We start from the raw sequence: 27,536 nt of genomic DNA on the forward strand, positions 1-27,536 counted from the left end.
GGGGCAATAGCAGCCATCGACCCGCCAGTGGCCAGCAGCGGATGTCGGCGTACCATGCACCACCCTGACTGTGGAAGAGAAGAAAACGCTGTTCACCGAGGACAACCGAGAAGGATTAATTCAATTTTTTTTAATGTGTATGTGAAGAGCAGGCCAATGGGGACATTACTACAAGGTAAGGACCAGGATGGGGATATTACTACAAGATGAGGAATAGGATGGGGATATTACTACAAGATAGGGACCAAGATGGGGATATTACTACAAGATGGGGACCAGAATGGGGATATTACTAAAAGATGAGGAATAGGATGGGGATATTACTACAAGTTAGGGACCAAGATGGAGATATTACTACAAGATAGGGACCAGGATGGGGATATTACAAGATAGGGACCAAGATGGGGATATTACTACAAGATGGGGACCAGGATGGGGATATTACTACAAGATGGGGACCAGGATGGAGATATTACTACAAGATGAGAGCCAGGATGGGGATATTACAAGATAGGGACCAGGATGGGGATATTACTACAAGATGGGGACAAGGATGGAGATATTACTACAAGATGGGGACCAGGATGGAGATATTACTACAAGATGAGAACCAGGATGGGGATATTACAAGATAGGGACCAGGATGGGGATATTACTACAAGATGGGGACCAGGATGGGGGCATTACTACAAGATGGGGACCAGGATGGGGGCATTACTACAAGATGGGGACCAGGATGGAGATATTACTACAAGATGGGGACCAGGATGGGGGCATTACTACAAGATGAGGACATTACTACAAGATGGGGACACTACAACAAGCTGAGAACCAGTGTGGGGGACACTACTACAATATAGGGACCCGGATGGGGACATTACTATGAGGTTGGGACATTATTACAAGACAGGGACATTACTACAAAAATAGGGATCAGGATGGGAAAATTATAACAGTATAAAAACCGGTATTACTTCAAGACGTTGGCCAGAATTACTTTACTGGCGCTAATTGTTAGACAATATTACTGTATGGGGCCAATTGGGGGATAAAAAAAAAAAAAAAAGTAAACACAAAATTCAAAATAAAAGTATTAAAAAATAAACGAAAAATATTTGACCACTAAAAATGCTGTTTCTATTGATCCCAGCTATAAAACTGTACCTTAACCCATACTATGAATGTCATGAAAAAAAACGGCAAAAATGTTTAAAAAAAAAAATCAAAAAGGTGAATAGAAAAAATAGGCGACTACTAAAAATGTCCTCTCTTGGGGAACATATAGCTTCACAGTCCATTTCCATTCTTTGCAGGAATGACAGGATGTGGGTGATTGCAGAAGTCGACTTTTTCGCACCGGATCTAGTAAAAGTCCATTATAAAACAATAATCTCGGAACATTTCCTCAATAAATAGATTTTATTATAATATGTAACAAAGTGTGAACGAGACAACACGAAAAAAAAACCATCACAAATATTTAAGATCGTCGCTCCCCAGACATCACAAATCTTGCTTACAGTTTCTTTTTGGGGTGAAAAGATGGATGACTGATCTGGGTTCCTACCCAGCTTTTCCAGACTCTGAAAGGCAAATCTGCCTACTTGTGCAGCATTAATTTTTTTAAAATATTTTTAGGGGGAGTGATTAAAATACTGAACATTAATAACAGTGTAACAAATATAAACTTTTTTTTTTAATAAATATTTATCTTAAAAGTTTTTCTTATTTTTCCCATAAATCACAAAAATAATCCGATCTCCAATAATAATAAATAATAATAATACTCTTTAACTGACCGACAACTACAGGGACGCATGTGACGGATGGTTGTCGGAGGTCATGTGACCGGATTCCGTCCTTCTCCATGTTCTTTTAACCCTTGCATTTCCCGCTCACACTGGCTATACGCTGTGGGGTATTTGGCGCAATGTCTGCCTCTAGGAAAGCCGGGCGATAACGGATACGAATCCCCGGACAGAGGTCGTCACTCGGCTTTCCCAGATAAATTATATAACTAAGAAATAAGCGAACTTCCCCAAGACGATGGACGGAAACGTTGACCTATTCAGGAGGCAGAAGTGGCAAACAGTACGGGACGGCGGCGCAGCGATCCTCAGAGGTCGTCCAAGTCATCGAAGTTCTCTGTGCATCTCAGCATCAGCGTCTCGTAATCGTACTGCGGAGCGGAGGCCTAAATAACAGAAAGGAAGCGTTATATTCCTGTATGAGTCACGGGCACTGCGCCGGCCACACTGACACCCCACTATACACACCCCTACCTGCGGGCAAAGAGAGAACTTCCTCCTCAAGAAATCAGAGACATATTGGTGCAGCTGCTCCTCACCTTGTGGACTGCTCCATAGGGAAACGTCAGGTGTAGGACTGCTGCAACGCGAGAAACCAGGTGTCGTAGGTTACCGGCTGCATTATACCCCAGAGCTGCACTCACTATTCTGCTGGTGCAGTCACTGTGTACATACATTACATTACTGATCCTGAGTTACATCCTGTATTATACTCCAGAGCTGCACTCACTATTCTGCTGGTGCAGTCACTGTGCACATACATTACATTACTGATCCTGAGTTACATCCTGTATTATACCCCAGAGCTGCACTCACTATTCTGCTGGTGCAATCACTGTGTACATACATTACATTACTGATCCTGAGTTACCTCCTGTATTATACCCCAGAGCTGCACTCACTATTCTGCTGGTGCAGTCACTGTGTACATACATTACTGATCCTGAGTTACATCCTGTATTATACCCCAGAGCTGCACTCACTATTCTGCTGGTGCAGTCACTGTGTACATACATTACATTACTGATCCTGAGTTACATCCTGTATTATACCCCAGAGCTGCACTCACTATTCTGCTGGTGCAGTCCCTGTGTACATACATTACATTACTGATCCTGAGTTACCTCCTGTATTATACCCCAGAGCTGCACTCACTATTCTGCTGGTGCAGTCACTGTGTACATACATTACATTACTGATCCTGAGTTACATCCTGTATTATACCCCAGAGCTGCACTCACTATTCTGCTGGTGCAGTAACTTTATACATAATTACTTTTTGTTTGATTTTAAGAGGTAAACGAAAGACAAATGCACTTGTATTGCAGGGGCTGTTGCAGCTTTGGCTGTGATTGGAGTAAGGCTTGTGTCCCCCACGTTCCTCATACACCTGGGCTCCACGTCTGCAGTGATGGCGTCTTACCCCGGGCTGGACGTCATCCGGTTAGCTCCTTGATCTAGAAATACAGCCGCCAATTCGAACGCATCGTCCAACAGGATCTAAAGACAGAAAAGGGAAGCGATGATCAGCGGCGGACGAGGAGTCTCCCCGGAGCCCGACCACCTCCATCACTCACATCTTCAGGGGTGGAGGACAGGAACGAGCTGGTGGCCTCCTGACTCTCCGCCCCGCTGTCTCTTATGCGCCCATTGGGGCAGCTGGTGTCCGGGGAGGAGAAGGAGCACGAGGCGGCGGTCCGGTCTTGGGAAAAGTAATTCTGATAATTGTTGGTTTTCCCGCTCTGGAGAAGCTCCTGCCACAGATTGGAGATGGCCTTGGACACCACAGGAAGCGTGACCTGCGCCTGAGACACCACCCTGCTCTCCACCAGAAGGTCCACCGTCTGCTTGTAGAAGCGCAGATACCTGAGGGGAAATATATATATTTGTGATATAGAGCGCAGCTCCGGAGTATAATACAGGAATGTAATGTATGTACACAGTGACTGCACCAGCAGAATAGTGAGTGCAGCTCTGGGGTATAATACAGGATGCAACTCAGGATCAGTAATGTAATGTATGTACACAGTGACTGCACCAGCAGAATAGTGAGTGCAGCTCTGGGGTATAATACAGGATGTAACTCAGGATCAGTAATGTAATGTATGTACACAGTGACTGCACCAGCAGAACAGTGAGTGCAGCTCTGGGGTATAATACAGGAGGTAACTCAGGATCAGTAATGTAATGTATGTACACAGTGACTGCACCAGCAGAATAGTGAGTGCAGCTCTGGGGTATAATACAGGATGTAACTCAGGATCAGTAATGTAATGTATGTACACAGTGACTGCACCAGCAGAATAGTGAGTGCAGCTCTGGAGTATAATACAGGATGTAACTCAGGATCAGTAATGTAATGTATGTACACAGTGACTGCCCCAGCAGAGTAGTGAGTGCAGCTCTGGAGTATAATACAGCTGCTTTACATACTGTAAATGATACTTACTTTTCGAATTCCATCAGCTCTGGTGAGGAAAAAGGCTCTCCAGTATTTTCGATTTTCAATTCTTCCACTGTTTCATCCAGGTCTTCTTGAATTTCCGGTTGCATGTACAGGAGCACAGGGTCGATGTTATCGATATCCACAGGGTCAGCAGTGGGGCCTCTAACATTGAAATTATAAGTTTGTGAAAGGTCAGTGGCAAAACAAAACCTCACAGTGGGTTGTACTCAATGTGTCCTCCTTTATTTTCTGTCGTATGACATCTTTTAAAAGGTGACCAACATCCGGGACACCCCTCTATCATCCAGAATGGAGAGCAACCAAAAAAAATAGCCTCCTGTCCATACATTACTCTGGTGGCCAAATGGGTTGCATTAGTCTCTGTCACTTACCCCTCCTCGCTACTGACCAGCTGTAAGAATTCCTCCCTGACGTCCTCCAGGGTGTAGGGGGCGCTGTGCTCCAGGAAAATGTCAGCTGAGGGACAAGGCGGCCACATTATAACACACCGGGCCATGGCACATGCACCAATCAACCATTGCATTAACATTAACCCCTTAAAGACTGGGACAATTTTCATTTTTGCGCTTTTCCTTTTTTCCTCTCCTTCTTCCAAGAGCCATAACTTTTTTTTTTCACTTCTAATATACTTTTTTAACACTTTATTTCTTTTTGTATGGGTGATTCCAATTTTTATGTTTTCTTAATTTTTTTATAAATATTTTTAAAACCTTTTTTTTTATTACTATATATATTTTTTTTAATTTTCCTTTTTGATCTCTTGTACTATATAAAATATTTTGTAATCATGTCCAAGCCACAGCGCCAAGATGGTGGCGAGACCTTAATATATCTGCACCCTCCTTATGATGTACGGTCACATCCCGGGGAATGTAAAAAAACAATGAAAAATTGCTAAATACATCTATTTTTTATTCCTGACACTTTGCTCTATTGGGTGTATATATACAGAGCTGGGATCACAAAAAAAAAAAAAGAATTGCTATTTTCAGAAAAAAAAAAAAAAAATGATTAAAAGTCATGTCCCCAGGGTCAGCACTGGGGCCTCTAACATTGTTTTTGTTTTTTTTTAAATACTGTAGCTGATCATCTATATTTTTCAGTCTCCACAATATTTTTTTTGTTATTACGGAAAAACAAAAAATAAAAAATATATAAAAACTTGGTATCAAGTTTTGGATGTCTCCAATGAAAACATCAATTTAACCTGCAAATTAAATAATCTGTCCTGTCGCTATGTCAACTTAAAAAAAAAATTAAAATTAAATTAATATAAAAATAAAAGTTCTGGCGACTCAAAAAGTTTTCTAGTTTTAATAGTACAAAAAAAAAAAAAAAAAGGTTCCCCCCCCCCAAAAAAAATAAAAAATAAGAAAACGTTGTGTCCTGCTTCAATCTTTGTACGCTCACCTTTCATTTTCAGCAGGGAGTCCAGAGTGCTCTCCAGCTGCAGGATGTACTGCTTCGCCTGCTGCAGAACCTCTTTCTGGATTATGAGAAATGTCCATAAAACAACACATCACAATTGAGGTGGGGGGTGTGAATTGCGCCCTAGGGCGAGGAATCTTTGCTCCCCTACCCTGGTGGCTTTTGTATCGGGTTCGGGGAACACGAGGTCCCGTAGTTTCTGGATGAGCTGCGGGACAGATGTGGAGCTCGGGGTTCTCGCTTTCCGCTTTCTCGCTGCTGGTCTCTTGCCGCTGTTTCTCCCTTTTTGGCTGCCGCCTTCACCTGCCGCGTCCATCCAGACCGCACACGTCCTTCATGTATATCTGGATCAAATGATAACACATAGCATAGTACACCGGAATCCATTCCTTACTAAAGGGGCGGAGCTTGTGTTATGCCCCGCCCACTTGTCACTTGCCGCTTACCTAAGAGTAATCCTTTAACCCGTTAGTGAATGGCACATAAGAATGTCTATGACAGCTGACTGTGGTCAGGATCAGAGATATCTCCAATCCCAGTCATTTAACCCCCTTAGATGCAGCTGTGAAAACCAACTGCAGCATCTAAGCGGTTAGACGGGCGGAAGAAGTTTTGTGTCGCCTCATAAGCCCCTGACAGGGTACGGGGACCTAATAATGCCAGAATAGGCCATCTTTTACCTATTCTGATCTGTGAGAGGCATAATATACAAGTATGGTATTATAGGAGAAAAAAGGACTAAAAAAATAACAAAAAAGTCAAAATAACATTATAGGAGACAGAAGAAATAAAAAAGAAAAATACAAGCTTTATAGGTGAAAGGAGTTAAAAAAAATAATAAAAAAGTGAAAATAAAAGTATAGGAGACAGAAAAAGTAAAAAAAGAAAAAAAAAAGGTTTATAGGACAAAAAAATGAAAAAATAATAAAGTAAAAAAAAAAGCTTTATAGGAGAAAGGACTAAAAAAATTATAGACAAAACAGCTTTATAAGAGAAAGGCCTGAAAAAAAATAAGTAAAAAAAAGGTTTATAGGGGAAAAAACTGGCCTCAGTGACTGGGGGTAACCTCAATGACATCACCGCCGGTCACTGACACTCAGTCACCAGTCTCCATTACTAAGCCGTGGGCTTGATGTCACCAGTCAATATAAAGGTGACATCAACCCCACAAATATGAACCCCACTTGCTACTGATACAGGGCAAGTGGGAAGAGCGAGGCTAAGTGCCAGAATTGACGGGTCTAATAGATGCGCCTTTTCTAGGAGGCTGCAGGCTGCTTTATTTAGGATGTGGGAGCCAATATCCATGGCCCCTTACCAGCCTGAGAATACCAGCCCCCTGCTGTCTGCTTTAGCTTGGCTGGTTATCAAAAATGGGGGGAGACCCCACACCATTTTTTAAAATTATTTAACTAATTTAAAAAATCAGTGTGGGGACCCCTCTATTCTTGATAACCAGCCTTGTTGAAGCTGACAGCTGAAGGTTGCATCCCGCAGCTGTCAGTTTTGCCTGGCTGGTTATCAATAATACAAAGGAACCCCACATCATTTTTGTAAAATTATTTAATGCGCAGGCGACGGCTCCATCAGCTACCGCCTGCTCTCGCTGTTATCAGTTGAATACAACTCTCAACATTCTTCCCTGCAAGTGCGAGCAGTGGGCGGTGATGTGAGCCGTCTTCAGCACCCGGCGCCGGGGAACAGCACGAACAGGACAGCTGATTCCCAGGCGCCGATATGTGTGATACTGATACGGCACAAGTATTAAACACACAGACACGGACATCTCCAGTACTGGTTTTCACAGTAGCGGAAATATCAGGACGTGCAATGAGCCCTTAGAGAAAGGACTAAAAAAAAATAAGAAAAAGTAAAAAAAAAATCTTTATAAATAAAAGAAGGACTAAAAAAAATAAGAAAGTGAAAAAAAAAATCTTTATAGATGAAAGGACTAAAAATTAAAAGAAAAGTAAAAAAAAAATTTATAGATGAAAGGACTAAAAAAATAAGAAAAAGTAAAAAAAACCTTTAGATCAAAGGACTAAAAAAATAAGGGAAAAGTAAAAAAAAAATCTTTATAGATGAAAGAAGTACTAAAAAATAAGAAAAAAGTAAAAAAAAAATTATAGGAGAAAAAAGGACTAAAAATAAAAAAGGAAAAAATAAAATAAAAAAACCCGCAATGACTCAAAGTATAAATTGATGTTGGTAATTCACACACACATGTGGAACACAGTAAAAAAGTGAATAAAAAAAATTATAGATTTTTGTATTCCCCTATTCAAAATAATAAATAGTGATTTAAAAAAGTCATATTTAATCCCCCCAAAATAATACTAAAAAAAACAACACAAAATCAAAGGATTTTTTTTTTAATGTAAAATAAAAAAATAAACAGATTTGTTGTTGTCGCACTCTGATCGAGCCGTGGAATAAAGGGAATAACGTTATCCGCTTTGTTTATACCACATGGTGAATGTAAAAAAAAAACATGAGAGAAAAATACCCCCCCCAAAAAATACCATTAAATTTAAAAAATAAATAAAACATGGCCTGAAAAGAAAGTACTAAATATATTTGGTGTTGTCGCACTCGGACTGAACTGACAACACTTCTGGTCTCCACTCTCCTGGGTAGCTTCCCCTTGAAGGGGGCTTCCATAGGAGTTTTCCCTTGGCTTGTTGATGGCTATCAGTGCACTCCTAGATGAAGGGGTCTTCCTGACCCCGCACAGGTAACATGCCGGGGGTCTCCCCACAACTCACTGCGCTAGGACCTGCCCGCACACCTGGTCGCTCTCCCGACTCCTCAGGCCGCGGAATTCCATCTACAGCTGACTAGAAGCTGCTGCAGCGGAGACCAATCACTTTACGCTCCAGCAACGATTCTGACCAATCGGAAGGAAGAAGAACCCAATCGGCGTTCTCGGCAACCAATCAGATGAGAGGAAATGAGGAGACCTGTATCAGTACTGCGGAGGCCAGGAGGGCAGGATTCTAAAGGGAAAAAGGGCGGGAGAACGTGACTGGACATGAAGTAAAATAATAGGAGCCCCCTCCTCCTCACAGACAGGAGGCTGCTGTGACCTCCCCCCATACAGGGGCCCAGAACAGGCGGCCATTGGCCTATAAGTGTCCAAATAAATCTTATGTGAAAGTCCTATAATTGCTGACACAGTGACCCCAAGAAAGTACTCACCATATTAGGTTCAACCCTATAGCCAGTGCCATACCCAGGTTTATGTGGCCCCTTGGGGCCCCTGTTCGCTTTCGATTTTTCCTCATCCTGTTCAGGATGTGTTTTATCATCGCCATTTTGATTCTGCCTTTTGGTGCGGTTGGTCCACGGTCGGCGGGTGCTGGCACCGATCCTGCCCACACCTGACGGGCACAAGGGTCTGAGACAGTCCTGCCAGGCACTGTAATGCGCAGGGTGTCTGCCGTACTGTGCGCCATATTCCTCAACAAAGGGCAACATTGTCAGAGAACACGCCAGCGACAACTATGGTGCTGTACACTTAGCCACAGTGTCGCCGTGACAGTACCGACCACAGTGTCGCCGTGACAGTACCGAGCACAGTGTCGCCGTGACAGTACCGAGCACAGTGTCGCCGTGACAGTACCGACCACAGTGTCGCCGTGACAGTATCGAGCACAGTGTCGCAGTGACAGTACCGAGCACAGTGTCGCCGTGACAGTACCGACCACAGTGTCGCAGTGACAGTACCGAGCACAGTGTCGCAGTGACAGTACCGAGCACAGTGTCGCCGTGACAGTACCGAGCACAGTGTCGCAGTGACAGTACCGAGCACAGTGTCGCCGTGACAGTACCGACCACAGTGTCGCCGTGACAGTACCGACCACAGTGTCGCCGTGACAGTACCGAGCACAGTGTCGCCGTGACAGTACCGACCACAGTGTCGCCATGACAGTACCGACCACAGTGTCGCCGTGACAGTACCGAGCACAGTGTTGCAGTGACAGTACCGAGCACAGTGTCGCTATGACAGTACAGAGCACAGTGTCGCCATGACAGTACCGACCACAGTGTCTCTATGACAGTACCGACCACAGTGTCTCTATGACAGTACCGACCACAGTGTCGCCATGACAGTACCGACCACAGTGTTGCTATGACAGTACCGACCAGTGTCGCTATGACAGTACCGAGCAGAGTGTCGCCGTGACAGTATCAACCACAGTGTCGCTATGACAGTAGCGAGCACAGTGTCGCTATGACAGTACAGACCAAAGTGTCGCTATGACAGTACCTGCTCTAGTGTAACTATGACAGTACCGACCACCGTGTCGCCATGACAGTACCGACCGCAGTGTCGCTATAACAATACTGATCACACTGTCGCCATGACAGTACTGACCACAGTGTCGCCATGACAGTACCAACCACAGTGTCGCCATGACAGTACCAACCACAGTGTCGTCATGACAGTACTGACCACAGTGTCACTATGACAGTACCGACTATAGTGTCCCTATGACAGTACAGACCACAGTGTCCCTATGACAGTACCGACCACAGTGTACGCCATGACAGTACCGACCACAGTGTCCCTATGACAGTACCTGCTCTAGTGTATGACAGAACCGACCACAGTGTCGCCATGACAGTACCGAACACAGTGTTGCCATGACAGTACCGATCACAGTGTCCCTATGACAGTACCAACCACAGTGTCACCATGACGGTACCGACCACAGTGTCGCTATGACAGTACCTGCTCTACTGTAACTATGACAGAACCGACCACAGTGTCACCATGACAGTACCGAACACAGTGCTACGATGACAGTACCGATCACAGTGTCCCTATGACAGTACCAACCACAGTGTCGCAATGACAGTACCGAGCACAGTGTCACCATGACTGTACTTGTTTTATTTTAACTATGACAGTACCGACCACAGTGTCGCCATGACAGTACCGACCACAGTGTCCCTATGACAGTACCAACCACAGTGTTGCCATGACAGTACCGACCACAGTGTCCCTATGACAGTACCGACCATAGTGTCGCTATGACAGTACCTGCTCTAGTGTAAGTATGACAGATCCGACCACAGTGTCGCAGTGACAGTACTGAGCACAGTGTCGCAATGACAGTACCGACCACAGTGTCGCTATGACAGTACCGACCAGTGTCCCAATGACAGTACTGACCACAGTGTCACCGTGACACTACCGACCACAGTATCGCCGTGACAGTACCGACCACAGTGTCACTATAACAGTACCGAGCACAGTGTCTCTGTGACAGTACCGACCACAGTGTTGCTATGACAGTACCGAGCACAGTGTCGCTATGACAGTACCGAGCACAGTGTCGCCATGACAGTACCGACCATAGTGTCCCTATGACAGTACCGACCACAGTGTCACCATGACAGTACCGACCACAGTGTCACTATGACAATACCTGCTCTAGTGTAACTATGACAGTACCGACCACAGTGTCACCATGACAGTACCGACTGCAGTGTCATTATGACAATACTGATCACACTGTCGCCATGACTGTACCGACCACAGTGTCGACATGACAGTACCGACCACAGTGTCGCAATGACAGTACCGACCACAGTGTCGCCATGACAGTACTGACCACAGTGTCACTATGACAGTACCGATTATAGTGTCCCTATTACAGTACCGACCACAGTGTCCCCATGACAGTACCAACCACAGTGTCGCCATGACAGTACCAAGCAGTGTCCCTATGACAGTACTGACCACAGTGTCGCTATGACAGTACCTGCTCTAGTGTACGTATGACAGGACCAACCCCAGTGTCGCCATGACAGTATCAACCACAGTGTCCATATGACAGTACCGACCACAGTGTCCCTATGACAGGACCGACCCCAGTGTCGCCATGACAGTACCAACCAGTGTCCCTATGACAGTACCGACCACAGTGTCGCTATGACAGTACCTGCTCTAGTGTAAGTATGACAGAACCGACCCCAGTGTCGTCATGACAGTACCGAGCACAGTGTCACCATGACAGTACCGAGCACAGTGTCACCATGACAGTACCGACCACAGTGTCGATATGACAGTACCTGTTCTATTGTAACTGTGACAGAACCGACCACAGTGTCGCCATGACAGTACCGAACGCAGTGTCACCATGACAGTACCAACCACAGTGTCGCCATGACAGTACCAAGCAGTATCCTTATGACAGTAATGACCACAGTGTCGCTATGACAGTACCTGCTCTAGTGTACGTATGACAGGACCAACCCCAGTGTCGCCATGACAGTACCAACCACAGTGTCCCTATGACAGTACCGACCACAGTGTCGCTATGACAGTGCCTGCTCTAGTGTAAGTATGACAGAACCGACCCCAGTGTCGTCATGAGAGTACCGAGCACAGTGTCACCATGACAGTACCGACCACAGTGTCGATATGACAGTACCTGTTCTATTGTAACTGTGACAGAACCGACCACAGTGTCGCCATGACAGTACCGACCACAGTGTCCCCATGACAGTACCAACCACAGTGTCGCCATGACAGTACCAAGCACAGTGTCGCCATGACAGTACCAAGCAGTGTCCCTATGACAGTACTGACCACAGTGTCGCTGTGACAGTACCTGCTCTAGTGTACGTATGACAGGACCAACTCCAGTGTCACCATGACAGTACCAACCACAGTGTCGCCATGACAGTACCAAGCAGTGTCCCTATGACAGTACTGACCACAGTGTCGCTGTGACAGTACCTGCTCTAGTGTACGTATGACAGGACCAACTCCAGTGTCACCATGACAGTACCAACCACAGTGTCCATATGACAGTACCGACCACAGTGTCCCTATGACAGTACCGACCACAGTGTCCCCATGACAGTACCAACCACAGTGTCGCCATGACAGTACCAAGCAGTGTCCCTATGACAGTACTGACCACAGTGTCGCTGTGACAGTACCTGCTCTAGTGTACGTATGACAGGACCAACTCCAGTGTCACCATGACAGTACCAACCACAGTGTCCATATGACAGTACCGACCACAGTGTCCCTATGACAGGACCGACCCCAGTGTTGCCATGACAGTACCAACCAGTGTCCCTATGACAGTACCGACCACAGTGTCGCCATGACAGTACCAACCACAGTGTCGCCATGACAGTACCGAGCAGTGTCACCATGACTGTACCTGTTCTATTTTAACTATGACAGTACCAACCACAGTGTCACAATGACAGTACTGACCAGTGTCCCTATGACAGTACCGACCACAGTGTCGCCATGACAGTACCGACCACAGTGTCGCCATGACAGTACCGACCACAGTGTCACCATGACAGTACCAACCACAGTGTCACCATGACGCTACCTGCTCTAGTGTAACTATGACAGTACCAGGCGGTAACCTGTATTTTTATTTTCAGCAGCATTCCTTCCCCAACCAGCAATGCCAAGAGCAGCTTTTTCCAGAAACAGCACCACAGCTGTCCACAGGCCATGTCTGGTACTGCACCTCATCCTCATCAATGGGATTGAGCTGCAGTACCAGACATGGACAGACGTGGCGCTGTTTTAGGCAGTAATAAGCCCCTGTGTGTCAATGATAAGGACATTAACCCTTCGTGACCAGCCGATTTTATGTGTTTTCGTTTTTTTCTCTCCTTCTTCCACAAGCTATAACCTTTTTATCTTTCCCTCCCCATAGCCTTATGGGGGCTTTGTTTTTTTGCGGGACGAGTTGTACTTTTGAACGACACCATTCATTTTATCATGTGATGAACTGGAAAGCAGGAAATAAATCCCAGTGCATTGACGTTGCAAAAAAGTGCAATCCCCCATTTTTTTATTTTATTTACCATGGACACTATATGGTAAATCTGACCGGATAATATGACTCTCCAGGTCAGTGCGAGGTCACAGACACCAAACGTGTATAGTTATTTCTTTATTTAAGGGTGAAAAAAAGTTAGAAAATTAAAAAAAAAAAAAGTTTTTGCCTATGTCGCCATTTTCCGAGACCCATAGCGTCTCCGTTTTCTGAGATCTGGGGCCGGGTGACGTCTTGTTTTTTGCGCCCTGAGCTGAAGTTTTGATTGATACCATCTTGGTATAGAGACAATGTTTTGATGGCTTGTTATCGCATTTAATTGCAATATTGCCGCGACCAAAAAAAACTTAATTCCGATGTTTTTGATTTTTTTCTTGTTACACCATTTACCGATCGGATTAATCTATTTTATATTTTTATAGATCGAGAGTTTCTGAACGCGCTGATACCAAATATGTGTATTTAAAAAAAATAAATAAAGGGTCAAAAGGGGGGTGATTTGAACTTTGTATTTTTTTAATATTTTTTTAAAATTTTTACGGTATTTAATAGTCCCCTTAGGGGACTTGTAGCTGCGATCGTCTGATTACTTGTGCTAGACGTAGCGGCCGCGGGGCATCAGGGCAGCTATGTATAGTGAAAAACACGGTCTCCTATGAACGTCGGCTACGGGCTGACGTTCACAGGAAGATCATAACAGGTACGGCGGACTGGTCATCAGCAGACCCCCAGCTGTCATGGCAAGTGTCTACAAAATACTGACCAAATACTGAACATGTGAACGCGGCCTAATGCAAGGTAATGGAACACATGGTGAGACGTTATGTACGGTACGGACTACACTGTATTACAACGTCACTTTCAATAAAGCTTGTTTTATTGTAATTGCTGTATAAACACATCACACAGTATAATCAGCTTTGTAAACACTTCCTAACGACAGGAGGCGGATTACGGCCGCAGAGAACAGCGGAATAAGCGGTTGGGGAGTGTCAGCCTCGCTTTCATTCCAACATGGCGGATGTGAAAAGGCTCTATCTGTGGCGCACACTCTGCTGCTGTATAGGGGACTTTCACATCCCCTCGTGACCGGCGCTTCCTGCTTTGTCATGTGACCAGACCGCCTGCATTAGCCACAGTGACAGCGGCAGAGCGGGGGTCCCGGGAGGTAAGAGCCGGCTGGGGGGCGGCAGGCTTCTGGTAGATGTGTCCGTGGGGGAAGCGCGGATGGAACGTTGGGTGACTGCACGTGGGGGATGGAACGTGGGCGGGGCGAAGAGAATCTGATGGAACGTTGTGTGATCCAGGGACGTAGTGCACAGAGAGCCATCCAATGCAGGGGAAGCCCTGGGATCACACTGCTGGGCCCCCACGTCCACACTGTATGGGGCCCCCACATCCACATCATATGAAGCCTCCACATCCATAACATATGGGGCCTCCACACCGTATGGGGCCCCCGACATCTACATCATATGGGGCCCCCACATCTACATCATATGGGGCCCCCCACATCTACATTATATGGGGCCCCCACATCCACATCATATGGGGCCCCCCACATCCAATTCATATGGGGCCCCCCACATCCACACTGTATGGGGCCCCCACATCCACACCATACGGGGCCCCCACATCCACACCGCATGGGGCCCCCACATCCACATCATATGAAGCCTCCACATCCATAACATATGGGGCCTCCACACCGTATGGGGCCCCCCACATCTACATCATATGGGGCCCCCACATCCACATCATATGGGGCCCCCCACATCCAATTCATATGGGGCCCCCCACATCCACACCGTATGGGGCCCCCACATCCACACCATACGGGGCCCCCACATCCACACCGTATGGGTCCCCCACATCCACACCGTATGGGGCCCCCACATCCACACGGTATGGGGCCCCCACATCTACATCATATGGGGCCCCCACATCTACATCATATGGGGCCCCTACACCGTATGGGGCCCCCACATCCACACCGTATGGGGCCCCCACATCCACACCGTATGGGGCCCCCACATCCACACCGTATGGGGCCCCCACATCCACACCGTATGGGGCCCCCCACATCCACACCGTATGGGGCCCCCCACATCCACACCGTATGGGGCCCTCCACATCCACACCGTATGGGGCCCCCACATCCACACCGTATGAGGGCCCCCACATCCACACCGTATGAGGGCCCCCACATCCACACCGTATGAGGGCCCCCACATCCACACCGTATGAGGGCCCCCACATCCACACCGTATGAGGGCCCCCACATCCACACCGTATGAGGGCCCCCACATCCACACCGTATGAGGGCCCCCACATCCACACCGTATGAGGGCCCCCACATCCACACCGTATGAGGGCCCCCACATCCACACCGTATGAGGGCCCCCACATCCACACCGTATGAGGGCCCCCACATCCACACCGTATGAGGGCCCCCACATCCACACCGTATGAGGGCCCCCGCATCCACACCGTATGAGGGCCCCCGCATCCACACCGTATGAGGGCCCCCACATCAACACCGTATGAGGGCCCCCACATCCACACCGTATGGGGCCCCCGCATCCACACCGTATGGGGCCCCCGCATCCAATTCATATGGGCCCCCCGCATCCAAATCGTATGGGTCAACCCCCCAACGATTGGTCAGGAGACTGAACACTTTCCAGTGAAGGTCCCATAAACTGGAGCCCCCTGTTCTTTGCGCCAAAACTATAGGGGTCCCATTGTGATGTGAGGGGGGCTGACATACGGGACCACCTCCTGACTTGTACACCCAGCATAATGTCTTTTTTTGCAGCCCACACAGTGTGATCACGCCTGGGCATGTAGCAGGGAGCGCTCCGGTATCAGTGGGCAACATCCTCTGTACATGTATGGAAGCTGCGTCCTACAGCCGGCACCGGAGTGTAACCCATCCAGCTGTGATCGCAGCAGTTTAACCCCTTAGATGTCACTGATTAGCAGCAGCAGCTAATAATGGCCAGTGCTGTGATCTAACCTCTAGGGATATAACCGCCATCATGTACCGCGGAGGCGGATCACATACAGTGGAGCATCTGTGCATAGTATGGCGGAGCAGACCCGGGCCCCGGTGGACGGCGTTATAAGTCACCGCTGGGGATCGGCGTGTGATGGATCCATCGTTGCGGACCCTCCCATCTGTTATTGTTCTTTAATACTTATTTTTTTGTTTCTCCTATGTTAAGACGTTAGTAATGACGTCGGCGGTGGAGCGCACTGATGACCTGGTGCGGGAGTACCTGACCTTCAGGGGCTTCACCAACACCTTGAAGCATTTTGAGGCGGATATTAAAGTAGATAAGGAGAAAGGTTTCCGTGTAAGTTACAGTCTGGGCTTTTCCTTGTCTTATCGTTCTATAGGTTCTTTTACATTTCCTGTCACTTGCACTTAATATTTTTTTTTAACCTGGTGTAAATGCCTCCGTCCTCCTGAATCCGGCGATGTTTTTTTTTTCTTTCTGCGCCTCTCCAATCCTGAGAAACGGCCCCTTTTCCCTGTATATAAATCTGGCCTTATAAGGCAAGTGGGCGTGATTCCTGACACTTCTCTTAGGGCCACACCCACATTTGTACCAAGACGCGATTTAAATACTGGTAAGAGGAGGCCGTATCTCAGGAACGGAGAGGCGCAGGAACAAAATAAAAACATCTCCGGATTCAGGAGAACAGTGACATTTCCACAGGGTAAATAATTAAATATTTATGGCAAGTGACAGGTCCTCCTTAAAGGGGAGGTCAAGTCAAAATTACTATATATAAAAGCTTTATCACATGCTTTTTGAGCAGTGGTTGATTCATTGACTTTACTATCCACCCTGTCCCTCAAGATCCTTCATGTGCCTGGACCCAGTCTTGAGAAAACACCACATAATGGAGCCAGATGGGATCTTGATGTAGTTCGCCTGTAAACCTAATCATTTTACGTCCCATTGCTTCATTTATCTTCCATTAATCTGGTATTTAATTGTCCATAAAGGTTTGCAAAATCTGTAATTGCTGCAGTATAAAGTATGGGGGAGGGACATGGCACCTGGTCAAATATGACTTTTTTTTTTCTTAAGGTGGATCGCATTGTGGAGCAATTACTGCAGTTTATCCAGAGTTATGACCTGAACGGGCTGGTGGATTATTGGAGTTACCTGGAGCGGCGGCTCTTCAGCCGATTGGAAGACGTCTATCGGCCGACGGTTATCAAGCTGAAGACCAGCCTGTTCCGCTATTACCTGGTGTGCACCATACAGGTACGGGGCTGGACACATATTCCTTAATCCTCCTAAGACGCTTTGCTGTAGGCTGTAAAGTGAGACTTTTTTTAAACCTGTCTGTAGTTGCGCCACTTTGGCCACTAGGTGTCAGCGGCGTACAACTGTTAATCCCTCCGTACGTAATATTATATTACAGAGCAGCCGGACGGACAAAGCGCACGACTTCTTCCAGAAGCAGGCGCCGGAGCTGCAGAACCAGGCCGAATGGAAGGAATGGTTCGCTCTTCCTTTTCTTCCTGCGCCCGACGTCAACCCGACCTTCTCCACGTACTTCTCCCGGCAGTGGGCAGACACCTTCACCGTGTCTCTGCACAACTTCCTCAGCGTCCTCTTCCAGTGCATGCATATCCTTATCGGGAAAGCAAAATGTAGGGTGCAAGATAAACTCTCCCGAAATCAGCAATTCTGCAGATCCCCCAGTATTCCTGCTTGTTCAGTGTCTATGGATACAAATATACAAATCCCCCAGTATTCCTGCTTGTTCAGTGTCTGCGGATACAAATATGCAGATCCCCCAGTATTCCTGCTTGTTCAGGGTCTGCACATTGAATGTCATGTTGTGTAATGTAACAGACTCCCACAATGCCGTTTGTACCTTGGTAAAACGAACCTGTTAAATCCAAAATTTAGCTTTGGGACCGAAAAGAGAAGAAAAACATAATATAATGTAAAACCAGTACAGAATGTTCCATATTGTATGAATTAGAAATGTAATGATGTAAGTTTATTAGAAACTGAGTTTTCCTTTAACTTTATCCTGCACCTATCCCAACTATCCTGAACTTTGATGCAGAATGTCAGAGAATCTTCCATGTCCAAGAGGAGAACGAGGCGCTGAGACAGAAGGTGGGTGAGGAGGAGCGAAAGAAGGGCGAGGGCCAGGGTCTAGAGGGAAATGTTACTTTTTTTTTCTCTTCTTCTTTCCATGATTACTTCATCTGTTGTTTTCTTAGCTCTTTGCTCTTCAGGCAGAGGCGCACCGGCTGAAAAAAGAAGGTGAAGATGGCCCTATGGTTCACCATAAGCTGCCGCACTACGTCTCCAACATGGATCGTCTGGGAGACTCCGAGCTGTGAGTGACTTCAGGACAACACCAATACATATAACTGCTGTAATACTGCCCCTATGTACAAGAATACAACTACTATAATACTGCCCTCTATGTACAAGAATATAACTACTATAATACTGCCCCCTATGTACAACAATATAACTACTATAATACTGCTCCCTATGTACAAGAATATAACTACTATAATACTGCTCCTATGCACAAGAATATAACTACTATAATACTGCCCCTATGTACAAGAATATAACTACTATAATACTGTCCCTATGTACAAGAATATAACTACTATAATACTGCCCCTATGTACAAGAATATAACTACTATAATACTGCTCCCTATGTACAAGAATATAACTACTATAATACTGCCCCTATGTACAAGAATATAACTACTATAATACTGCCCCCTATGTACAAGAATATAACTACTATAATACTGCCCCCTATGTACAAGAATATAACTACTATAATACTGCCCCTATGTACAAGAATATAACTACTATAATACTGCCCCCTATGTACAAGAATATAACTACTATAATACTGCCCCCTATGTACAAGAATATAACTACTATAATACTGCTCCTATGTACAAGAATATAACTACTATAATACTGCCCCTATGTACAAGAATATAACTACTATAATACTGCCCCCTATGTACAAGAATATAACTACTATAATACTGCTCCTATGTACAAGAATATAACTACTATAATACTGCCCCCTATGTACAAGAATATAACTACTATAATACTGCCCCTATGTACAAGAATATAACTACTATAATACTGCTCCTATGTACAAGAATATAACTACTATAATACTGCCCCTATGTACAGGAATATAACTACTATAATACTGCCCCCTATGTACGGTAATATAACTACTATAATACTGCCCCTATGTACAAGAATATAACTACTATAATACTGCCCCTATGTACAGGAATATAACTACTATAATACTGCCTCTATGTACAGGAATATAACTGCTATAATACTGCTGTGACGGTAATGTTGTGCTCACATTCGCAGTACCATGATCTCCAGTCAGAGGACCTCCGGATCCGCTGTCCAGTCCCAGAAGACCACCGGGTTCCTCTCCTCTTTGCTGCCACAGAGTAAGAAGGTAGTCCCCAAGCCTCCCCAGGCCGCCATCTCCTCTCCGACACAGAGCGCCGCTGTTCTTCCCCTGAAGAAAGATCCGGGGAACAGTCAGGTATAGATTTGCCATTTGTGTCCGGACTGTGATCTCGGCCTCTTTGTAGCCTGACATGGCTGATAACAGAGAACAATACTAATTAAATGTTTCTTTTTTCAGGCCCAGAAAACGAAAGAGACCCTGTGTGTGACTAAGGAAGTGAAGAGTGTGACCAGTGTCCTCGGCGCCCCGGCCGTCACTGAGGTCAGTATGGTGCAGCAGAGGCAGCGGCGCCTCCAGGAGAGGAAGGAGCTGTTCTCCAAGACGCAGTCACAGGTGAGGAGACATTTACGAAAAGAGGGAATGAGACTCTTAATGGGGGAGGGACGTGGACAGGTCGGCTTTGAAGGACTATTGAATTGAATTTGGGCAAGTCTGAGCCTAGAAAGAGCATTCTAGAGAGCAGGGGCAGCACGAGAGGAAACCTGAAAATGTGAATTTGTGTCGTCTCTTACAGCAAAGCCTGGACAAGAAGTCGGAGACATCAGACACCGAGTCCGAGCTTCGCCCCGAGACGCCGCATGACCCGGTGGACGCTCTGACGAGAGGGGTGAAGGGGGTCTCGTCAGGCGGAGGAGGGGAGAAAGCGGAGCAGCCGTTCATCGTGCTCAGCCAGGACGAGTATGGAGAGCACCACTCCTCCATCATGCACTGCAGGTCCTCAGGACTTCCTGATACACTGTAACAAACTGTCAGCAGCGGACGGAGGTTTATGGGTGGTCGCGCTGACTCCGCTGTTGTCTTGCCTTCCAGGGTCGACTGCTCGGGCCGACGTGTCGCCAGCCTGGACGTGGACGGGGTTATCAAGGTTTGGTCCATCGACGGTATCATGCAGACCAAGGCGTCGGCCATATCCAAATCTGCGCTCCTGTCCCTGGAGTGGGCGACTAAGCGGGACAGACTGGTGAGTACGGGCAGCGTACAGGGGGCCCGCACCCGCGGAGACCACGTCACCACTATGTTCTTCTCCCCGAGCGCAGCTCTTGCTGGGCAGTGAGGTCGGCACCGTTCGCCTGTATGACACCGAAGCCAAGAAAAACCTCTGCGAGATCGGGATCTGTGACGACATGCCGAGGTGAGCGCCGCCCGACGGGGGTCCGGGATCACGGACCTGTGCGGTATGTGACACCGAGGGTCTCTGCGCTCCTAGGATCCTCTCACTGGCCTGTAACCCCAGCGGGACGTCCTTCGTGTGCTCAGCCGCAGCGCCATCATCGGCCCCAGAGCTTCCCATCCCCGGGACAGGAGAGAACGGCGGCAACCAAGTGCCGGGACGACTGCTACTGTGGGACACCAAGACCATGAAACAGCAAGTAAGGAGCCTGGTAAAGTGTTACTCCAGAGCTGCACTCACTATTCTGCTGGTGCAGTCACTGTGTACATACATTACATTACTGATCCGGAGTTACATCCTGTATTATACTCCAGAGCTGCACTCACTATTCTGCTGGTGCAGTCACTGTGTACATACGTTACATTACTGATCCTGAGTTACCTCCTGTATTATACCCCAGAGCTGCACTCACTATTCTGCTGGTGCAGTCACTGTGTACATACGTTACATTACTGATCCTGAGTTACCTCCTGTATTATACCCCAGAGCTGCACTCACTATTCTGCTGGTGCAGTCACTGTGTACATACATTACATTACTGATCCTGATTACACCCTGTATTATACCCCAGAGCTGCACTCACTATTCTGCTGGTGCAGTCACTGTGTACATACATTACATTACTGATCCTGATTACACCCTGTATTATACCCCAGAGCTGCACTCACTATTCTGCTGGTGCAGTCACTGTGTACATACATTACATTACTGATCCTGAGTTACCTCCTGTATTATACTCCAGAGCTGCACTCACTATTCTGCTGGTGCAGTCACTGTGTACATACATTACATTACTGATCCTGAGTAACGTCCTGTATTATACTCCAGAGCTGCACTCACTATTCTGCTGGTGCAGTCACTGTGTACATACATTACATTACTGATCCTGAGTTACCTCCTGTATTATACCCCAGAGCTGCACTCACTATTCTGCTGGTGCAGTCACTGTGTACATACATTACATTACTGATCCTGAGTTACATCCTGTATTATACTCCAGAGCTGCACTCACTATTCTGCTGGTGCAGTCACTGTGTACATACATTACATTACTGATCCTGAGTTACGTCCTGTATTATACCCCAGAGCTGCACTCACTATTCTGCTGGTGCAGTCACTGTGTACATACATTACATTACTGATCCTGAGTTACATCCTGTATTATACTCCAGAGCTGCACTCACTATTCTGCTGGTGCAGTCACTGTGTACATACATTACATTACTGATCCTGAGTTACATCCTGTATTATACCCCAGAGCTGCACTCACTATTCTGCTGGTGCAGTCACTGTGTACATACATTACTGATCCTGAGTTATATCCTGTATTATACCCCAGAGCTGCACTCACTATTCTGCTGGTGCAGTCACTGTGTACATACATTACATTACTGATCCTGAGTTACATCCTGTATTATACTCCAGAGCTGCACTCACTATTCTGCTGGTGCAGTCACTGTGTACATACATTACATTATTACGTCCCCGTTTTTCCCTCCACAGCTGCAGTTCTCTCTGGAGCCCGTTCCCATCGCTGTGAACTGCACCTCATTCAACCATAACGGCAATCTTCTGGTGACCGGTGCCGCTGACGGTGTGATCCGGCTCTTTGGTAAGTGGCGCAGTGTGTGGTGTTCTATTTCCTTCTCATCAGTAGAGGGCGCTGTCTTTCTTGGTTTTTTCCTCTTCATGCTCGGGTGCACTGTCCCTTTAAGTGGCGTGTCCTTGTGCATGCTGGCCGTACAGTCGGTGTCTTTGCTCCGCAGACATGCAGCAGCACCAGTGTGCGATGAGCTGGGAGGCGCACCGCGGGGAGGTGTACTCTGTAGACTTCAGCTACGATGAGAACGCCGTGTACAGCATCGGAGAGGACGGGAAGGTGAGCGGCGCCTGCTGGGGGTTGTAGTCCTATCCTGCGCTGTCCTATAACTGCAGGCTCTGACTACACAGGTTTTTTTGTTGTCTGTTACCATGGATACACATAGATCTGCACAGGAGCTGCATACACAAAACGAGTATCACTGTATTTTAATGAGGACGAGTCGCTAAGTTGCGTTTTCCATATAAACGCGTCTGAACACTGTCCCCGGCTGATCGCTAAGTGTCCGGCCTCCACCGGCTGCTGACGGTTTCCGCTTCCTGACGTCGGGGAATAACATTTTTTTTTTCTCCCCAGTTTATTCAGTGGAACATTCACAAGAGCGGCCAGAAGGTGTCGGAGTACTCGCTGCCCCCCGACGCCACGGGGCCCTTCATGCTGTCCGGCTACTCGGGCTACAAACAGGTGCAGTTTCCTCGCGGACGACTCTTCGCTTTCGACTCGGAAGGAAACTACATGCTGACGTGCTCCGGCACCGGCGGGGTCATATACAAGGTGAGAGGGTCCGAGGATCGCGGCCGGGAGCATGTGCGGTACCCACGGGGTGTGAGAGCAAAGCCGTATAGTCTCCTCACACGCTGATGTAGCAGAGCCGACTGTGCCGCTCTCTGGTCCCTATAGTCTCCTCACGCCGGTGTAGCAGAGCCGACTGTGCCGCTCTCTGGTCCCTATAGTCTCCTCACACGCCGGTTCAGCAGAGCCGACTGTGCCGCTCTCTGGTCCCTATAGACTCCTCACACGCCGGTGTAGCAGAGCCGACGGTGCCGCTCTCTGGTCCCTATAGTCTCCTCACACGCCGGTGTAGCAGAGCCGACTGTGCTGCTCTCTGGTCCCTATAGTCTCCTCACACGCCGGTTCAGCAGAGCCGACTGTGCCGCTCTCTGGTCCCTATAGTCTCGTCACACGCCGGTGTAGCAGAGCCGACTGTGCTGCTCTCTATAGTCTCGTCACACGCCGGTGTAGCAGAGCCGACTGTGCTGCTCTCTGCTCCCTATAGTCTCCTCACACGCCGGTGTAGCAGAGCCGACGGTGCCGCTCTCTGGTCCCTATAGTCTCCTCACACGCCGGTGTAGCAGAGCCGACGGTGCCGCTCTCTGGTCCCTATAGTCTCCTCACACGCCGGTGTAGCAGAGCCGACTGTGCTGCTCTCTGGTTCCTATAGACTCCTCACGCTGGTGTAGCAGAGCCGACTGTGCCCCTCTTTGCTCCGTATATACTCCTCAGACGCCAGTGTAGCAGAGCCGACTGTGACGCTTTTTGCTTTGTATAGACGCCGGTGTAGCAGAGCCGACTGTGCCGCTTTTTGCTCTGTATAGACGCTGGTGTAGCAGAGCCGACTGTGCTGCTCTTCGTGCTCCGTCCTCACGCTTTGCTCTCCGTTTCCTGCAGCTGAACAGTGACGGCAGCACGCTGGAGAACTGTCTGTCCCTCGGGGGGCACCGGGCCCCGGTGGTCACTGTGGACTGGAGCACGGCCGTGGAATGTGGCACCTGCTTAACGGCCTCCATGGACGGAAAAATCCGGCTGACGACCCTGCTGGCCCAGAAATAGTGGGGGATCCGGCCACCTGTGAATTTTCCTTAAGTCCGAGGGTCCGATATATTTAGACGACACAATGGACGACCACCCGGGACCAATCGTAAGCTCCGGTACATAGCGTGCTCCAGGACCCCTCTCAGGGCGGAGCAGACGCCATCATGGCCGCCGCACAGTCCAGCACCGAGCGCAGTATTAATGTGTTACCGTATTACTCCAATAAACCCAAATGTGGTGTTCCCCTCCCCCGGTCCTGACTCTGCCTCTTATTTATAGATGTCCTTAAAGGGGCGGTGGTGATGAGGGTTATACTGGGACGTCTGCTCACGACGCATCCAAGAGAATCACAAAGTGTGTGGTAAATTCCTGCAATCTGACAACAATGGTGATAAAACGCGCGCTGACAACCGGCAGATCAGTGCTGGGAGGAGGAGTCAGTGCTGGGAGGAGGAGTCAGTGCTGGGAGGAGGAGTCAGTGCTGGGAGGAGGGGCTCATCAAAAGGTGAGATGGTAGGGAGGAGCTTATCTGCTAAAGGGTGCAGCTTAATCAAGGGACCACCTACCGAAGGCAGGAGGGGCTTATAGAAGAATAGACCTTGCCTCTTAAAGGGAGGAGCTTCTTAAAGGGAATGTCCCTGCCTGACCCTCGCGGAAACTCTCCACCCTGGCCACAACTATAAGGATCTGTAACAGTATTTCTCTCCTCATAGAGGGTCTCGTTTAAGGCTTTGTGCGCTGCCCCCGCTGTAGTTAGGCCCCTGCTAGGAGTACCCACCTGTGCCAGAATAGGGTCCCGGGTGCTAACGGAGCAGCTACACAGGACAAATATTGGAAAAATAATGTTACAGTCCGGCAGAACTTACCAGCCAGCTCCTCCTGACCACCAGGGACCCCCCAGTATGAAGCTGCCCCCCACAATAAGAGCAGTAAGTGGTGAACTCCTGAGGACTTTCTATTGCAGCCAGCGCCACCTGGTGGTAAATAGGCGTGCTGTGCAGTGAATAATAGAGCCTTTCATAAGTTCCTAGTGCAGCAGCGCCATCTAGCGGTCACCCGTTGTTACTGCGGCTGTAATAACGTACTGGTGCCGCCTTCCGGCTGGTAGCGCGCTGCACTTTGGGAAATGTAGTTCTTGGTAAATTGAGGAAGTCGGCCCATCCGGGTGTGAGCATGAGGGTCTCCAGCTGTGAGGCTGCGGGTCCTGCACGGACTGACCCTGTGCGCGCTCACTAACCTGTGGAGACATAAGTCATACAGTATGAGGCAGCGAACTGGTTAATTACAGGTACACGGCGGTGATGGGAGGGGGCCTGGTGGGGGCGCTGTGGCTGGAGCAGGGGGATTAAGATGGGGGCACTATAGCAGTGATGGGGTGCTGTGCTTATAATAGGGGCACTGTAATTATGGAGCGCTGTGGTAATGATGGAGGAAGATGCTGTAATTATGGGGGTGCACTGTAAATATGGGGACGCTGTAATAATTATTGGGTGCTGTAGTTATGGGGGCGCTCTAATTATGGGGATGCTGTAGTTATGGGGGCACTGTAATAATTATGGGGCGCTGTAATTGAGTGTTGTAGTTACGGGGGTGCAGTAATTATGGGGGTGCTATTATGAGGGCGCTGGTTAATATGGGATTGCTGTAATTATTATGAGGGTGCTGTAGTTACGGAGGTGCAGTAATTATGGGGGTGCTGTAGTTATTATGGGGGCGCTGCGGCCGCCATTGTTGTGGGCGAGGCATTAATTACAGTCGTCTGTTAGTGACATGGACGCCGCTGGCTCCGCAGTGAAGAGGCGGCTGCTCCCCTCCTGGATGACAGCTGATAACTCTGCGCCCAAGAAGCCGCACAGCGCAGAACCGCGGAAGAGGAAGAAAGAAGTGTGAGATATGGGGGTCTCTGACTATAGGGGGCCTCTGCCGGCGCTGTTCTGACTTTTTGCTTTTTTTCTGTTTTAGTTCGGTTTCTTCCAGGAAGAGGACGGTGTATTGTATGAATGAGCGGGAGCTGGTGGAGTGCGCCCTGGAGGTGCTGAGCCAGGTACTGCGCCGTGAGGGGTCCGAGCCACTGGGGGGCGCTGCTGTACATGATGGTGTGATGGGAGTCACCACCCCGAGCCGCCAGCAGGGGGCGCTGCTCTACATAATGGTGTGAACTGAGGCTCCAGCAGGGGGCGCTGCTGTACATGATGGTGTGATGGGAGTCACCACCCCGAGCCGCCAGCAGGGGGCGCATCATCCCACACGGTCTCTGCCTCCGTCCAGCTGATTGTAGTCACTGAGGTTTTCTCAAGCAATTTCACACCTACTACAACCCCCAATATTGCTCCTGCTGTTAAAGAGGCTTTTCATTTCTCCTCTGTTCTAGAGTAAAGTACAGAGAGAAGATGAGGAGAAGAGCAAAAAAGAGGCGGCCTCCCCCGCTGCCGGCCGTGAGGAGACGCCCCCGACCGCCGCCGGATCCGAGAAACCGCGGACTAAGCCGCCATCATGTAATGACTCTGACGACCCGGACAACGACCCCCTAAAATACGTCCGGGAGATTTTCTTCAGCTGAGGAGAGAATAACGTTTCATATTTGTAATAAACGGGTCTGTAACGTCCTCAGTTGTCAGGATCTCTGCTTGTTGTCGGTGAATAGAAATGTTACTGATTATATCCCACGGCTGAAACCTGCGCAGACCTCGTGCCTCGCACCGGCCGCTACCGGGGTCACAGCCCTGGATGTCCCTCATTAGCATATAATAATTATATCATTAATAAGTATGCTGCGCCCTATATACAGTATGAGTCCACACACGGTACCCCCTAAATATTGTAAAAGCCCCCACACACAGTCCCTCGTTATACAGTATGAACCCACACTACACCCCTATAATACAGTATCCCACACACAG

General features: G+C 48.1%; 3 protein-coding genes across 6 annotated transcripts; 2 read left to right on the forward strand and 1 right to left on the reverse strand.

The window, feature by feature from the left end:
• Positions 1–1,403: 1,403 nt before the first annotated feature.
• Positions 1,404–8,676, reverse strand: STRA8 (stimulated by retinoic acid 8). 4 transcript variants are annotated; one of them, XM_077266783.1, is made up of 9 exons: positions 8,469–8,567; positions 5,855–6,047; positions 5,686–5,761; positions 4,647–4,731; positions 4,258–4,416; positions 3,386–3,674; positions 3,232–3,308; positions 2,283–2,388; positions 1,404–2,194 (listed from the first exon to the last, which is right to left on the reverse strand). In XM_077266783.1, exons 2-9 carry the CDS (start codon positions 6,017–6,019, stop codon positions 2,117–2,119), a joined length of 1,035 nt encoding a protein of 344 aa, XP_077122898.1. In that variant the 5' UTR covers positions 6,020–6,047; positions 8,469–8,567; the 3' UTR covers positions 1,404–2,116. The 4 variants fall into 4 exon arrangements, with proteins under 4 accessions (XP_077122898.1, XP_077122899.1, XP_077122901.1 ...); XM_077266784.1 differs by having other exon boundaries at positions 1,405–2,194; positions 8,492–8,676; XM_077266785.1 differs by having other exon boundaries at positions 2,057–2,194; positions 2,283–2,385.
• A 5,805-nt stretch (positions 8,677–14,481) lies between these two features.
• On the forward strand, positions 14,482–24,889 carry WDR91 (WD repeat domain 91). The gene is made up of 16 exons (XM_077266787.1): positions 14,482–14,697; positions 16,757–16,888; positions 17,633–17,812; positions 17,973–18,180; positions 18,600–18,682; positions 18,790–18,908; positions 19,945–20,128; positions 20,231–20,386; positions 20,568–20,767; positions 20,864–21,014; positions 21,091–21,185; positions 21,261–21,423; positions 22,728–22,836; positions 22,991–23,103; positions 23,401–23,598; positions 24,493–24,889. The coding sequence occupies exons 2-16, from the start codon at positions 16,766–16,768 to the stop codon at positions 24,652–24,654; spliced, it is 2,244 nt and encodes a 747-aa protein (XP_077122902.1). The 5' UTR covers positions 14,482–14,697; positions 16,757–16,765; the 3' UTR covers positions 24,655–24,889.
• An 885-nt stretch (positions 24,890–25,774) lies between these two features.
• On the forward strand, positions 25,775–27,242 carry CYREN (cell cycle regulator of NHEJ). The gene is made up of 4 exons (XM_077266788.1): positions 25,775–25,924; positions 26,403–26,522; positions 26,599–26,680; positions 27,008–27,242. Exons 2-4 carry the CDS (start codon positions 26,407–26,409, stop codon positions 27,194–27,196), a joined length of 387 nt encoding a protein of 128 aa, XP_077122903.1. The 5' UTR covers positions 25,775–25,924; positions 26,403–26,406; the 3' UTR covers positions 27,197–27,242.
• The last annotated feature ends 294 nt before the right edge of the window (positions 27,243–27,536 follow it).

This window comes from Ranitomeya variabilis, chromosome 5 (genome assembly GCF_051348905.1).
Source record: "Ranitomeya variabilis isolate aRanVar5 chromosome 5, aRanVar5.hap1, whole genome shotgun sequence".
NCBI lineage: Eukaryota > Metazoa > Chordata > Amphibia > Anura > Dendrobatidae > Ranitomeya > Ranitomeya variabilis.

Coding starts and splice junctions, on each gene's coding strand:
- STRA8 (XM_077266783.1), bottom strand. CDS start 6,019: ATGGACGCGGCAGGTGAAGGCGGCAGCCAAAAAGGGAGAAACAGCGGC. Junction 5,762..5,854: donor CCGATACAAAAGCCACCAGG/GTAGGGGAGCAA, acceptor CTCATAATCCAG/AAAGAGGTTCTGCAGCAGGC. Junction 4,732..5,685: donor CTCCCTGCTGAAAATGAAAG/GTGAGCGTACAA, acceptor CTTGTCCCTCAG/CTGACATTTTCCTGGAGCAC.
- WDR91 (XM_077266787.1), top strand. CDS start 16,766: ATGACGTCGGCGGTGGAGCGCACTGATGACCTGGTGCGGGAGTACCTG. Junction 20,129..20,230: donor AAGATCCGGGGAACAGTCAG/GTATAGATTTGC, acceptor TTCTTTTTTCAG/GCCCAGAAAACGAAAGAGAC. Junction 23,104..23,400: donor GCATCGGAGAGGACGGGAAG/GTGAGCGGCGCC, acceptor TTTTCTCCCCAG/TTTATTCAGTGGAACATTCA.
- CYREN (XM_077266788.1), top strand. CDS start 26,407: ATGGACGCCGCTGGCTCCGCAGTGAAGAGGCGGCTGCTCCCCTCCTGG. Junction 26,523..26,598: donor CGGAAGAGGAAGAAAGAAGT/GTGAGATATGGG, acceptor TTTCTGTTTTAG/TTCGGTTTCTTCCAGGAAGA. Junction 26,681..27,007: donor CCCTGGAGGTGCTGAGCCAG/GTACTGCGCCGT, acceptor CCTCTGTTCTAG/AGTAAAGTACAGAGAGAAGA.